The following is a 15,547-nucleotide window of genomic DNA, read 5'->3' on the forward strand; positions in this document are numbered from 1 at the left end:
CGTTGGAGTAAATGTATTCCTGTCTAGACTACAGGGATATCAAATATTGCAGGCAGGATGATTCTATAAGCAGTTTAGGGTGATCATATTGAAGGAGTGGAATGGGATAAGAGATGAGATTGTCCCGGAGGTTATTTGATCTTACCTGCCATTTCCACCAAGCCTGGATACTTCATCAACATCTTTCAAAGGTGACTTTGCTGCGTCTCGAGCATTAACTGTACTTCTCAGCTCCTCTTCCCGAAGCCAGCCGGACAATAAGATGAAAGTCTTCTTTTTCTTTTCTTTTCTTCTTCCCATGAAAAAACAGGGGGGTAAAGTTTTGGGCTACAGCACCATATGCTACTGCAGCCTCTTAGGTACCAGCTATCCGGATGTAAAGTTAATAAAATAGAAGAGAGCCGTGTCAGTTACATTGCCTGCCTGCTGCTTTTATCCTATTCGGAAGAACTTAGCAAAGGCAGATGTGAATTATCTTTTTTTCCCCTCCAAGTTTTTTTTTTTAAATATTATTGTAAAATTGTTTCATGTGACAGATGCATTGAGCTTTGGTGGGTCTCAGCCTTGTACCGGTAAGTCCTGAGGCTAAGTATATTACAGAGGGTTACTTGCTTTTAAAAACTCACTGGTCATCTTGACTAAGTAATCAGGGTGGGGTGAAATGGGGACAAAATGATGCATTGCTGCATCTATTTTGGTGCTTTCCCCCCATTTTCAGTGAGTTTTAGTCACCGAAGAAACCCAAGAGCTCCTTCTTCTCTGAAGCGAGACCAATTTTATGTAACTGCATTTTGGGATGGGACAAGGACAAGAGCTTGTTTGGGGGGCGGGTAGGGAGAGGAAGAGAAAGCACAGCATAAATATACTAATTTACAAAGAGAATGTGATGGGAGAAACACTCTACCTCCTAAAATGACCTTTATTTTTTTTCCAGCAGAGGATTTAAGATAAAGAGTATTAGTTAATCAGATTCTGGGAAGCAGCTGTTGGATGATTTACAGAGAGGAGTAAATGAGACAACTTTCCATTTTGAAATCAATGCTGAAAACTAAGTTATATATTGCATGTTTCCTTGTGGCGTTGCAAATACACTGTACTTTTCTTTTCTGAAAAGGATGCCAACTAATATCCTTAAATAGTCCGTGAATAGAGCCTGCAGCCCCTGGCTTCCTTTTTAGTTTTTTTGCAGTTAGCTATGAGTAAGTTTTGCAGTTAGCTTTACAGCTAAAGTGTGCATTTCCATACATTAGCAACAAGAAGAATACAGTGGGAAACAGAAGCATGTCCTCATGACTACTGGTGTTCCTGTGTTTGCCTTTGATGCATTCATTTACGGCAGAGCAGAGTATGGCACTGATCAATGTTGATCCTACGATAATCTGCACAGCAGGTGCAAATGGTACCGTTAGGATGTTCTCCTATGCTGTATTATTGAGCCACGGCAATCCACATGGCCAATAATGTTTCCATAATGCATACTAAAAAAGTTAATCCTGCTTAGTGGAGCTTAATTAAAAGTTTCTTCCCTGCAGCACCTTCCCATTTCCTTGCTTCCTCTTTGATGCAGCTGGGGGTATTTGATGCCTGTTAGTTACTCAGCTTCTGTTCCAGCTATATAAGTTTGTGTCTGGGTGTAAGTATGAATATTGATTTCCTTGCATTATTTGAAATATTGCTATTTTGCTATGGAATTTAAAAGAAGTAGTGGAAGGAAACCAGTACTTAAATCCCTCCAAGCAGGTAAAAAGGTATGAAAACTATGTTGCACCAAACAGGAAGAGATAGCAAATTAGCAGAAGCTGCAAATAGGAAGCTTTTAATTAAAAGGTACAGTATCCCTCAATTGCATCAAAAGAACTTTGCATGTGCACACAGACAAGCTAGCACAGAAACTATGTTTTATTCCCCCCCACCCAGTGGTGGACCTTGACATCTCAAATTCAATGCTGCCCTGTGTGATGCCAAAATCTGGCACAGCCTCCTACCTCTTACCTTCCATTGGATGTTAATAGTCGTGGCACCTGCTGCAGTGCCCCAGAAGTTGTGCACCCAGTGCAACCAAACCAGTCGTGTTCCCCTAGATTCGCCTTTGTTCACCCAAAAGAACAACAACTGGCCTGAGAAATATAGATTAAAAACAAAGGGGGGGACTAGAATGCAAAGGCTGGGCCTCAACATCTTGATTCTTCATAAAACATGAGTGTGCAGAGGGTGGCAATTCCAGTGAATGTGGCTCATGCAGTGCGATCTATGACTGTGGTCTCCGTATCGCTCCCATTCAGTCCAATTGGACTTGGGCAAGAGACTTCTCTAGCATTGTGCCCATAGTCTACAAAGTGCAAAACATAAAGCAGTTTTGCAGTGAAGCAGTGCACCAGGGAGGTAACAATCCTTGTGAAGGATGAGCAAAAGGAAGACCACATCTACTGCATCCTTGGACCCCAGAGCCCCCCTAAATATTCCCTTTTAGGATGATAGTGGGTGGTCTTCCATAAAACACTTGAAGGCCCTTTTGCTCAGGTGTATAGAAAGGGTGATCTGATGACCATACATGGGGGAAATGAGTGGGGAGATGTTTGTAAGTGTCATTTCACAGAATGGACACAGCTGCAATTACTCAGGTTGGAAACAGTTTCATATCGGCAGTTTCGCCGGCACATGAGTCTGGTTGTCTGGTGGTTCTAGAACTTCAGCTGCCATTTGCCATTCTCAGACAATGGCGTATTGTATTACTATCTTGAGAGAGTGCAGCAATAGTGGCGACGGTGAACTGTAACCAATACACATAGATAAGACTCATCAGTCATTTGTACATACACAGCCTGAACAAGCTCTGCTTTCTTCCATTAAGGGGAGAGCTGTGGCTAATTTGGTGCGCTCTGAAGCACCACCACCACCACCACCACCATCAAAGTATTGCTTTCACATAGTAAGAGGGAGAAGGTAACAGAGCTCGGTGGCATCTGCAGATGGATGCAGAGCGACTGCTTTCAGGAACAATAGCTTTTCCCTTTGTGTTGCCTGGCTGCTGGTGTTGCCAAGGCAGAGTAATGCAGCAGATTTTGGATTCCATCAAAGCAGCAATGAGGAACCTCTGTCCTATGGTCCTAACAATACCCAGCAGCACCTCCTGCATTTTGCCTGTGTTGTGATTTGGCCCAGGCTATGCCCACCTGATGTTCTGTGATGCCAGGTGTTATGTATGACAGGAAATGATGTGGTGCAAAATTAAAAGAAAAGAAAAGAAAACTAGGAGTTTGCTACTTGAGTTCCGAACGTTTTGAATTGTGACAGAAAATGCAACGGATTTTTAAAAAGCACTGAATTCAAGCTGGTAAGGAAGAATTGGGGGCCTGCTTAGAGAGAGTATGTGCCATTCTTCCTTTGAAGCCATGGGTTGAAAAGGAAGAATCTGTGCAGCTGTGACAATTCCTACATCTTGACTACTCCCCACTCCTCCTCTGGGGCTAGGGGCAGGGGGAAAATTTGATTTTGTTCCCATTTTAATGAGAAACTACCTAATTCCCACTTCTCAAACCAATATATGAACTGAAACACAGCAATTTGCACTTTCCTAAATTTTGCGATACAGTTCTCCAATGAAACAATACATATATTGTGGAGAAATGTGCATAAAATGCATGTATTAATAGAAATAACATCTCAAACACATTATATTACAGGAAATTGGTTGCAGAAATATGTATATTAGACAAAAGTGCACATCAAAATGTGTTTATTGAAGGACATTTACATTAAAAGGCATACAATTTTTCATGAGGATCCCCCCCCCCCACAGAAGTGTGAAGAACTGAATTTTAAAATGGGAAAAATGGGAAAGGTAGATAACTGAAATTGACAGATTTGTCCATTCCTACCTAGGGCATTAGGGATTGCAGCAGCTAGAGATAGCTTGCTGAACAGGGGGGCTTTGTCCTATGTCACTTGGGAATATCACTCCATGATCAAGAGTGTGCTACATCACATTTTATACTTAAGAAGAAGAAGAGTTTGGATTTGATAACCCGCTTTATCGCTACCCAAAGGAGTCCCAAAGCAGCTAACTTTCTCCTTTCCCTTCCTCCCCCACAACAAACACTCTGTGAGGTGAGTGGGGCTGAGAAACGTCAAAGAAGTGTGACTAGCCCAAGGTCACCCAGCAGCTGCATGTGGAGGAGCGAAGATGCGAACCCAGTTCCCCAGATTACGAGTCTACCGCTCTTAACCACTACACCACACTGGCTCTCTACTTAAGACAGTTATCTCTGAAGTTCAGCCATATTTCTCAAGCACATTCATGACATAATTTGCTTTCTACAGGAAAAATCACAAGGGGAAATGTAAGGTTGTTCAGGCTACAATCCTATATTCATTTATCTGGATGTAGGTGTGAGTGAACTCCATGGGACTTTGTGTAAGTACATTTACAATGGTGCTGTCTGTGCTGGGAAAATAGTCACAAAACGGTGCAGACATTGGCTTCTCTCAAACAAGCACCACATAGAACTAAAAATCAGATTCCAAAGTGAGATTGTCAGAACTTTGGGTGTCTACAAGCCAATAGAGAATTTGAAAAGCTGAGGAAAACATTTCTAGTACAGACAGAAATCAAGCCCCTCCCAAATTTGTTTCAGCAATTTTGCTCCTCTTTTTTTTATCCCAGTTATAGAGGAGTGCCATACTTTTCGATAATTGTAGTAGCACAAATTCCTTTCTCAAAAGTGTCCATACTTCATTGTAATGCTATAAACCCTTTTCCAGATTATTTGTGGACCACTCAGATACTGGCATCTCTGAGGTGCCATGAGTTTAAATCCAAGTTTGTGTGATTTTGCCCTTGACGTGTTGGTCCTGCTATTAAATTGCTTTGTTGTTGTTGTTGTTGTTGTTGTAGAAAAAATGCATTGTGTGTCCAGTCCAGTGCTCACAATGGCCTTTACTAGTGGCGACTGATTTTCTTCTTCCTCAGGCTTTGGTGATTGCTCTGAGCCCATGGGGAATAACCCTCCCATGAGTCATGGTTTCTGCTCCCAGACATATGGGAAATGGGCTTCGTTGCCAGAAGAAGCTGAACATCTGCATATTGTCCTCTTAGCATTTTGTCACATGGAAGAATGCAAAATTCGCAGCTTCTGCTTGTTTTGAAGAAGCCAGAGCAATGCATTTCCCATAGGTTTGGGAGCAGAAACCATTGGGGGGGGGCAGCTTCCGTAAGCAGGTTAAGATTGCACTCATCCAAACTGGCCACTGAGGGTTCTGTTGCTTGCCTGACTTTGCTCTACCCCAAACAAGGAAAGGGGAAAAGCAGGTCCTAAAAAGATGCTAATAAATTAAATATCAAGGTCCTCTTTTCCTGCCCCAAGGATCTTTGTTTTGAAACTCTTATTTGAAGGGATAACCTACAGTGCCTGGGAAAAGAGCAGAGGCACTCGATTTCTGGAAATCGTCCAAGACACTGCCCCTGTAAAACCCTATAACCTTCAGCACTGTGCTGGGAGGTGTTGCAGAAATAACAAGTGCATGCAAAACACCTACTCGAATCCTCCCTTGAAAGGATAACAGCAGCAGTACTAAGTTAATAGCATTAAAAGCAATTAATTCTGTTTTGTTTGAAGATGAGTTATCGTGGACTCAGTTTGATTTCATTCTTTGCGAGGAAGTGACACATAGACATAAAATCCTCTCGGTCTCTCTGTTCACTTGCAGATCATCATAGCGTGGGAAAGACGCAAGCTGCCGGTATCTAACCTCGGGATTTATGCCGCTAATCTGATTACCCCCATATGATGGACGTGTCCACTTGGAAGGAAATGGAGGTGGCACTGGTTAGTTTTGACAACACCGACGAGGTAGCGGAAGAGCCTTGTTTTTCAAATGACCTCAGGGCTGCTGGCCAATCGCACAAAGGGCATCCCAGCTGTACCAGCCTCCTGTCCAACTGGAGACTTCTAATCAACAGTGAGAACACAAACAATGAGACCATATTCTCCAAATTGTCTACTGAGTTCAGTGACCACCTGGGCTTGGAGAATGTGGGCATGGATGAGGGTGACCAGAGAGTCATCATAAACATTGCTGGGCTGAGGTTTGAGACGCAGCTCAAGACTCTTGATCAGTTTCCAGAAACCCTTCTTGGAGATCCTGAGAAGAGGATACATTACTTTGATTCCATGAGGAATGAGTACTTCTTTGACAGAAACAGGCCTAGCTTTGATGGGATACTCTACTACTATCAATCGGGAGGAAAAATCCGGCGCCCAGCCAACGTCCCTATAGATGTCTTTGCTGATGAGATCACTTTCTATGAGCTGGGCGAAGATGCCATGGACCAATTCAGAGAGGATGAAGGCTTCATCAAGGACCCTGTCACTCTTCTTCCAACCAATGACTTTCACAGGCAGTTTTGGTTGCTGTTTGAGTACCCTGAAAGCTCTAGTGCAGCCAGGGGGGTGGCTTTGGTCTCGGTCCTGGTTATTGTCATCTCTATTATCATTTTCTGTGTAGAGACCTTACCTGAGTTCAGAGATGAGAGGGAGATCAAGGATCTCAAGGCTGAAGCTAACAATCTAACCAAAGCCATTGCGGTCCCTAATACCTTCACAGACCCCTTCTTTGTGATAGAAACTGCCTGCATCGTCTGGTTCTCCTTTGAATTGTTTGTCAGATTCATTGTTTGTCCCAGCAAGGCTGAGTTCTTCAAGAATATTATGAACATCATAGACATTGTGTCCATCATTCCTTACTTTGTGACCCTCACCACGGAGCTGATTCAACAGACTGAGCTAAACGGCCAACAGAACATGTCCCTGGCCATTCTCAGGATTATTCGCCTGGTGAGGGTCTTCCGTATCTTCAAGCTTTCCCGGCACTCCAAGGGGCTACAAATCTTAGGACAGACCCTCAAAGCCAGCATGAGGGAACTGGGCTTGCTCATCTTCTTCCTTTTCATTGGGGTCATCCTGTTTTCTAGTGCCATCTACTTTGCGGAGGTGGACGAACCACAGTCACATTTCTCCAGCATACCTGATGGCTTCTGGTGGGCTGTGGTCACCATGACGACTGTTGGCTATGGAGACATGTGTCCTACCACCCTGGGGGGAAAGATAGTGGGGACTTTATGTGCTATTGCAGGGGTGCTCACCATTGCACTTCCTGTGCCAGTCATTGTCTCCAACTTTAACTATTTCTATCACAGGGAGACAGAGAATGAAGAGAGACAAATATTACCTAGGGAGGTAGAAAGAATACTCACCGGTGTGGTTACAGGGAATGGGAGTATGGACTCCCTGAACAACACAAATGAAAATTGTTCTCAAGACAAGACAAAAAAATATTGAGCAGTCGCAGATGATAAAACCCTTGAGGGGTCTAAGGGTCTCTGACTGACCGATTGATATACCATGTCTACTGTGTAACTCAATCTCTTTTTAAAAAAAAAAGAAACAGCAACAACTTGGTTTGGGTTTTTCAGTCTTTCATTTTTGCTATCTGACTTCTTGTGACTTTTCGAATAAACAGAGTATTTCTTATCTCTCTTCCTTGATCACCTGTCTCTTTTTATAACCAAGTGCTAGGCTGTCTCACATTTGTTTCTTTGCTTTGTGGTCAATACTTGTTCCCTAATGTGAGAATTTATTATCAATGTTTTTTGTTTTTTTTGTTTTTGTTTTATAAATGAGCTCTTTCCCTTAATCCTAGGTTGGCCATAGATACTCTGGGTGCCTCCTCTACACAAATGGGGTTATTGTTTATTGAAATTAACAACAACAAAAAATTAAACTTATCTTTGTTTTAATTGCTATTAGTCTAGATGAAGTAGCAGGAATATGACTATTGTGCCAAAATGCAGTTGCTGCAACTCCTTGCAACATAAAAGCTTTCTGCTGCCCTTTGTGTCAGCCTATCAAAATTGCTGATCTCAGCAACATTTGGAGGTATCCTTGGTAGTAAGGGAAGCCACTCTGCATATGCTCAGAAATATTCTCCATTTCATTACAGTTTTCAGCAACATTTGGAGGTTTTCTTGGTAGTAAGGGAAGGCACTCTGCATATGCTCAGAAATATTATTTATTTCATTGTAGCTTTCAGAACTGAATCCTGCTGCTAAATTATACCTGCTCAGGGAAGCTATCATGAATATGCCATGCAGTTTCCTTTGGCAAAAACTGACCAAAAGAAGAATTTTTCCAAGACAGTCATTAAGAATGATTAGTGCTAATATTTTGACTGGGGCTGGAAAGAAGAAGTGAAACTTTAAAATAGAAAGGAAGATAAAAGGAACTATTTCTGTGTAATAACTTTGCATAAATATCCCATGATGCATGATGAATCACTTGGTAATCATGTAGAAGCTTCGGAGAAGACATCCAGCTGCAAAAAATGTTTTGTTCAGCTCTATAATTGGCAGTTCATTGACCGTGAACACTTGGTTTTATTTTTGCTTTAAGAAATTAACAATTACATCAGCATTCCTAATATTAATCAGTGTCTGCAGTACTATATTGCTAAGGTAGGTTTTTTTTAAAATGCAAATTTAGACTGCAATCTAAAAGCCACTAACTTTGAAAATAAGCCCCTTTCTTGCGAGTAGACATATATCGAATTACAGTTAGAAAGGTATTAATTAATAGCATCTATTCAAGTTTTCATACTATATACATGATATTAGGCCATATTAATTGCTGTGGTAAATTCATGCTGTTTGATGGTCTTCCTCAATGGATTTCTCACTCAATTTGACCCATATGCAATTGTTTGGCAGGATCTCTGGTTATTATGAGCCATTTTTGATCACAAGACATGCTATTAAAATAAACCTCTTTTTTGCATTTATTTAGAATATATCTGAGCATATATTTTTGAACCTTGTTATGCATTTCCCACCAGCACTACTGGAACCCCCCCCTGTCCTTACCAATGAAACCTGAGACTGCTCCCCTCTTCTCACAGTTTCTACCGAAAGGAAGGTCTGTTGTATAGAAGTTGTGTATAAGATAAAAAAGCTACAGAAGCAGAAAGAGGGAACCTGCATAAAACTAGACTATGGCTGCAATCCTTCTGGTGCATAGGATTGCCCTGTGGGTCAGATTAAAGGCAAAACCCACGGCACTGGTTTCAAACGGACATTAAATATAGCAAATTTTATCAGCTGAGCATCTGACTATGAATGTAATTAAACAAACAAACAAACACAAAAAACCTCTTGTCTTGTTTAGCAACAACACTACAACTATTAAGTCTGAGAGAACTTGAAAGGTCCAGTTCTCAGGTAGCATCTTTTGTACTTCACTCTGACAGGATCCTTCTTTCTGCTGCTCCTTTCTAAGCCCCTCCAATATTTCTAGGCATACTCCTGTCTGCAATTTACCAAAAAGTGTACCTGTTTCCTCTGTTTGCCCTTCTTCCATCCCTATCCCCCTTTCACCTGGTTCAGCTCCCAGTGTAAAGGGGAGTGCCTGCTGCTGCTTTCTCAGGTGGCAACCCTGTACACCTGCACCTGAGAGCAAGTCCCTTTGCATTCAGTGGGACTTGTTTCTGAGCAGACATCTGTAGGGTTGCACTCTCAATCACTTGCAGTCCGCCTCTAGACCAGGGTATGTTGCTCAATGCTTGTCACATTTCATTTAATTCTCTTTCCTTACCTTATCTTTGCAATAATCTTCTTGTATCTTCCATAAATATGTGTCTTTTCTTCTCAGAATTGCAGGCATGGAGTGTTTTTGCCCAAATAACCACACAAAAGAAACACAAGCTTTTGTGCAACCGTGGATGATTTTTCACGTGTGGGTACCCGCTTTCCAAACCATTTGCATGATGTAGAGAAGGACATTCCTCCTTTTTTACAAGGAGCACCAAATATTTCTTAGGTCAAATGAATGAAGTTGAATGAGTACATCACAGAACTCTAACTTCTTCTATTACCTAGTGTGTCCTTTGTGATGGACGGATGCACTCTCAAAAAAGGTGGATAAAGCCCATATCTGACAAAAAAAACTTTGAGGAAAAAGCACTTCAGGATTTTTTTGAATTTCCACATTCCTGTTATCTCCTTGTTTTAACTCCTCTCCTTGGCCATTTTCACACAAACCTTTAATTCAGATTAGCACAAACACAGGGCCAGATTTAGGCTTGATGAGGCCCTAAGCTACTGAAGGTAATGGGGCCCTTTATATGTGATATATAGCTAGCTGGCGGGGCCCATTACTTACATCATAAAACACAAAACACTGTTGCTGTATGTAGGTTTTATTTTATTTGTTTTTTATCTAATATTTTGGAAATGTACATCCAGTTTTTTCCCCCTTTAATTTTTTGGGACCCTAAGGTATAGCTTGTTTAACTTATATGTAAGTCTGGCACCACACACACACACACACACACACACACACCCTTTGTTTCAATGCAGTCTGTTCCTACTTGGATCCAATTCATATAACCATTGGATACCTGGTAGCTGACTGTGTGCAACTGTGGCTCATGCATGGAACTGAACTATTGCACACCACTGCAAATGCTTTTTAAAGAACAAAACCCCAAACCTGACTCCTGCAGTAAAATCTGACACAGGATGGTGGCTGCAAATGATCAGATGACTAGAAGCAGCCACGGTGGTAGGCAGGGATGGGCAAATCTCTCAGTTTCAGGTTCTCTCAGTCCCCCCCCCCCATTAAAAGTTTGATTCTCCGCATTTCTACGAGTTTGTGAATTTTGTTTGTCCTCATGAAAATTCACCAGTGAATTTCTCCTGATATACACGTTTGTATACAATTCTGTGTAATATACATGTTTTTGCAGAGTAATTTTCTCTGAAATAATGCGTTTTGTATGCTATATTCACTAATATGTGCATTTACCCCGCTATATGCAATTTCTTATGCATTACTTGGCTGAAAAGATGAATTGCAAAATTCAGAGACTTTTGAAGGATGGCTGTGTTTCGATTCATGAGAGCCAGTGTGGTGTAGTGGTTAAGAGTGGTAGACTCGTAATCTGGGGAACCGGGTTCGTGTCTCCACTCCTCCACATGCAGCTGCTGGGTGACCTTGGGCTAGTCACACTTCTTTGAAGTCTCTCAGCCCCACTCACCTCACAGAGTGTTTGTTGTGGGGGAGGAAGGGAAAGGAGAATGTTAGCCGCTTTGAGACTCCTTTGGGTAGTGAAAAGCAGGGTATCAAATCCAAACTCCTCCTCCTCCTCCTCCTTTTCTTCTTCTTCTTCTTCTTCTTCTTCTTCTTCTTCTTCTTCTTCTATAGCTTCAGATAGTGCAGATTAGGTAGGTTCACCTTTAAATGCAAACACAGCCAACTTTCTCCTCCATCCCTACCAGTAGGTGACAGCTTTTCAGGTGGTCACTATATGCCAAACAGTCATGTGACTTGATCCAGGGAGAGGAGTTAAAATAGAGGTAGCGGGAATAAGAAGTCCTCTTTCAAGAAGTGAGCATACCTCTGTTTCTGGTTTCTGAAACATGAGCCTGGAAGCTGGAGGCTGCAGAGCACTAACATGCCCCAGGCTGTTACTTAAAAAGAAAATAAAAACCACATATAGCTGGTTCTGGCTCTCAGTCTGCTGTGGTCTAGGCTGTGGCTTGCCTCTTCAGTACCCCCGTTCATTGCTGAATTCAACCTCAAAACCTCTCCCCTCCATGTGACACCCTTTTCCCTCCAGTTTACTGGAAATCCCTTCTTTTTCTCTCAGTTGCTATGGCAACCATGAGAAGGTCAATTAGATAACGGATGTGCATGTAGGGATTAGATGTCAGATGGTTAACAGCCTGGCTTGATAGACAGCTTTTCCTCAATTTTTAACAACTTTGCTGTCGTAGTAACTGATTACCGTCAGTTGCAAAAATATAATAGGCTTCTGTAATTCAACTTCCTTCAAACGACACAAGTGGTTTACACTTACGCTCAGGCATATTGTACCCTTTCCTAAATTACGAAATGTGCGACCCGTTTTTTAAGTTTACAAAACCCTCACTCCTGACTGCTCGCCAACTTTCTATGGAAAGCAAATCCACAAAGGTCAGACTAACACGGAAAGCTGAATGAATATCTGTAAAAGTAAGGTTGGGAAATGCAATGCCCTGCTTACTATTTTGGGATCTTGAATTTAAGCTGCTGATTACAGAATTATACGAGTGGAAAAGGCTTGATCAAATCCCACCACAGGCCATAAGGATACTGTGCACTTACGCTGTATACATACAAGGACTGCAGTCTAGCTCGTTGCATTAATTAATCCAAATAAATTTATTTCTAATGCCCTAAAGGGTATCATTAGCAACAGCAGATTTGTTACCCCACTCCCAAATTCAAAAAGGCCAGTGGGAGTATTATTAATAGTAGTAGTAGTAGTAGTAGTAGGAGTAGTAATTGCTGCTATTATTATTATTATTATTATTATTATTATTATTATTATTGTGCTTATTCACAAACTCATCACCAAGAGGTAAGAAGGTGAGGCAGTAAGATCTGGGAGTTGGCAGCTATTTGACCCTTTGACTACCTGTGTCTATGATAATGTCATAGTCCACACAGAACCGAGAAGTAGAATTAATCTGAATGTTGCAAACCTAAAATTACTAGTAATAATACCATATTGGCCCAAATATAAGCCGCACCTGCAAATAAGCCGCACCTTTAAAATCCAAAGGGGAAAACAGAAAAAAAGATAATACCTGAATATAAGCCGCCTGCAAAAGTTGCCGTACAATCGCTAAAATTGTGAATCGCTATTCAATTGCTACAAATCCATGGCCACTCACACCCGTAAATGGCAAATGTAGAATAAAATCCTACGGGTACTAGAGAGGACCCACAAGTGGGTTAAACACCTCTTCGTAGCACTGTAAATACAAATAAAAAACCAATATTGCACTGTAAAATATGGGGAAAGTGATGAATGACATCAGAATTAATTGCACAACAGTCTCAAGCTTGCAAATCAGCAATAAAACATTTTTTGTTCCGTTTTACCGTATGTCTGTTTCAGCAGCGATATCATAAAAGCCAATTTTTGTAAGGTTGCGAATTTAAGCTCCACTTTAACTTTTCATGGTCAGAATTTGGAAAAAAGGTGTGGCTTATATTTGGGCCAATACGGTATATTAACAATAATGAATGAAGCAAACATAGTAGGGCAACTGGAGTGGAAAGTCAATAGTGATCTAGAGGAGGGAGGGAAATAAACAAGGGTCCCACACACTCTTTCAGCCCTGGGCTTGTTGACATATTTTCCAGCTGGCAATAGTGATGGTGGCCTCAGCCTCATTCTGGAGGGAGTGTTTGAAAATGAGTGGTGGTGGTGGGGAATGGTCTCAGATCAGGTTGTTCAGCACTGCTAACCAAGTTGCTGTCACCACACTTTCTCCCTCAAACAGGAATGGCTGTCTTGTTTTTCGGTTTTGCTTTTTTTTTTAAGGGGAAGAGGACTTCTCACTGGATCCAGCTGTTGGCTGTCCCTTGGGCCTCACCTCAGAAATCCAGCAGGCCTCTGGACCAGATAAAGGCCGACTTTGATCCTTGACTGAAACAATCCCGTGGTGAAAGCATGATAATACAATCAGGTACGGGAGATTGACATGATGATGTAATGAAGTACAGAAATGATGCAATAAGCTCTCAAAGCCCTTTGTCCTTTATTGTTTCCATTGGTGGTCCTGCTAGGACCATTTCCCCATCTGAAACCTGATCTCTGGCGTGGCATGGATGCTATCCCACCCCTGATGCTTTCCTTGGATTAGCTGCCTTGGAATTCCTCCTTCTTAATGACATGCATTGATACAGGCTGCAGTTGATCGTGGTGAGGTATAAATATTCTGCAAATGCCTTGGAGGAGCTCTTTATCCACACATTTTGGAGTATTGCCTTTTTGCCCAGTAACAGATTCTGGAGAATCCCTGCCATGCATTCCCCTTGTAATTTGGAGTCACTGTGTGGCACCATTGACCCCTGGCTTTGGAGTTATTGCTATGATTTTCATGCAATAAATTAAATTAAATTATCTGTTTCTATAAAGGAGGAACAAAGTCAAAAAAAAATTCCTCCCACTTTGATAAGAGCAAGACAGGGGCAAAGATTTAAGCCCTCTACCATGTCCTGTCTTGAGGGAAGGCCCCACCAGCTTCATGCAAAACAAAACAAAACCCAGTGGCACAATGACATTGAATGTCACATCCTTTAAAAGACTTAAACTACAGAAATATCTCGTTAGCTTGGATAGGCTGAGCCACTATGTGCAGCAGAGTAAAATGGGAAATTTTGGGAATACAACTCTCTACCTACAAGTTTGAAGTGGTGCCATCCATTCAACTATCTCAGCATTCTTTTGCCCCATTTTGCTGGATGAAGCTGACTATGGCTTGGGATAGATTCAGCTAACTAGTCCTACCAGTAGAAGCCCATGCAAAGATTTGCACGAGCACAGTTGGGCTTCCCCACCCTTTACCGGTAGTGCACACTGTTGGGGAAATCTCTGCTTGGCTTAAGAGCAAAGTGTTTTACAATGGAGAACAATCTGGTTGAATAAGAAACCAAAAAACCCCTCATTTCACCACTTTGCTAAAAATAGCAACCATGTCTCGTCTTGAACGCTTTAATGAAGTGAAACAAAAATCCATACATTAGTCATCATTTGCACAGTCTGGCTGGCAAGTCTAACTTTGAATAGTTTATTCTTATTCGTATTATTGTGTCTGGCGGTTCCCTCACTGCGAGAAGCGAAGTTACAGGGAACCAGGCAGAGGGCCTTCTTGGTAGTGGTGCCCGCCCTGTGGAATGCCCTCCCACCAGATGTCAAAGAAATAAACAACTATCTGACATTTAGAAGACATCTGAAGGCAGCCCTGTTTAGGGAAGCTTTTAATATTAAATGAATTATTGTATTTTAATATTTTGCTGGAAGCTGCCCAGAGTGGCTGGGGAAACCCAGCCAGATGGGCGGGGTATAAATAAAAAATTATTATTATATTATTATCCTGGGACAGAGAAGGTTAGACTGATACAGCTTTTCTGCCAGGAAAAGGATTTTCGCAGGGAGTGGGGAGGATGTAGAAGTGGGATGAACATTCTGAATTTTTCTTTCCAGCAATTCCTTGAGTTGGAGCTAAAGCAAAACCCTCCTAAAAAAAACGACAATATGATGGGGAGGTGGAAAAGGATTTTCTCTGAAATTTCCAGGAAGGGTTTGCCATCCAACTAACTTAACCTTAGAGGTGGCCAGGATTTTCCAGGTTTTCTGAATATATATATAATATTTTAAGTTTTAAAAGAAAACTTAAAATAAACAATGAATCAACAAAATGAACACTGAACCACCTCTCTAGATAAGTAAGGTAAGCATTTTTTCAGTGCCATTATTTGGACTTCTGGGCAAAATAGTCAGATGAATCAGTTCCCAATCAGTTCCCAATGCTCACATCAGCACAAGGCTCTTTCTGCAGCTTCCTGCTGGCTGCACTTCCTGGAAAGCCTGGGGATCAACTCCACAACAATTGCATTGTTTTGCTCCCAAGGCATTGAGTTGTTTTGCTGCCAAGAAAGTGTGG

The 15,547-nt window shown here is 41.7% G+C and overlaps 1 protein-coding gene across 1 annotated transcript; it reads left to right on the forward strand.

The window, feature by feature from the left end:
• The first annotated feature begins 556 nt into the window (after positions 1-556).
• On the forward strand, positions 557-7,350 carry KCNA10 (potassium voltage-gated channel subfamily A member 10). Its single transcript, XM_033151014.1, has 2 exons — positions 557-572; positions 5,707-7,350. The coding sequence occupies exon 2, from the start codon at positions 5,784-5,786 to the stop codon at positions 7,335-7,337; it is 1,554 nt and encodes a 517-aa protein (XP_033006905.1). The 5' UTR covers positions 557-572; positions 5,707-5,783; the 3' UTR covers positions 7,338-7,350.
• Positions 7,351-15,547: the final 8,197 nt, after the last annotated feature.

The sequence above is a fragment of the Lacerta agilis genome, chromosome 6 (assembly GCF_009819535.1).
Source record: "Lacerta agilis isolate rLacAgi1 chromosome 6, rLacAgi1.pri, whole genome shotgun sequence".
NCBI classification, from domain to species: domain Eukaryota; kingdom Metazoa; phylum Chordata; class Lepidosauria; order Squamata; family Lacertidae; genus Lacerta; species Lacerta agilis.

Coding starts and splice junctions, on each gene's coding strand:
- KCNA10 (XM_033151014.1), top strand. CDS start 5,784: ATGATGGACGTGTCCACTTGGAAGGAAATGGAGGTGGCACTGGTTAGT.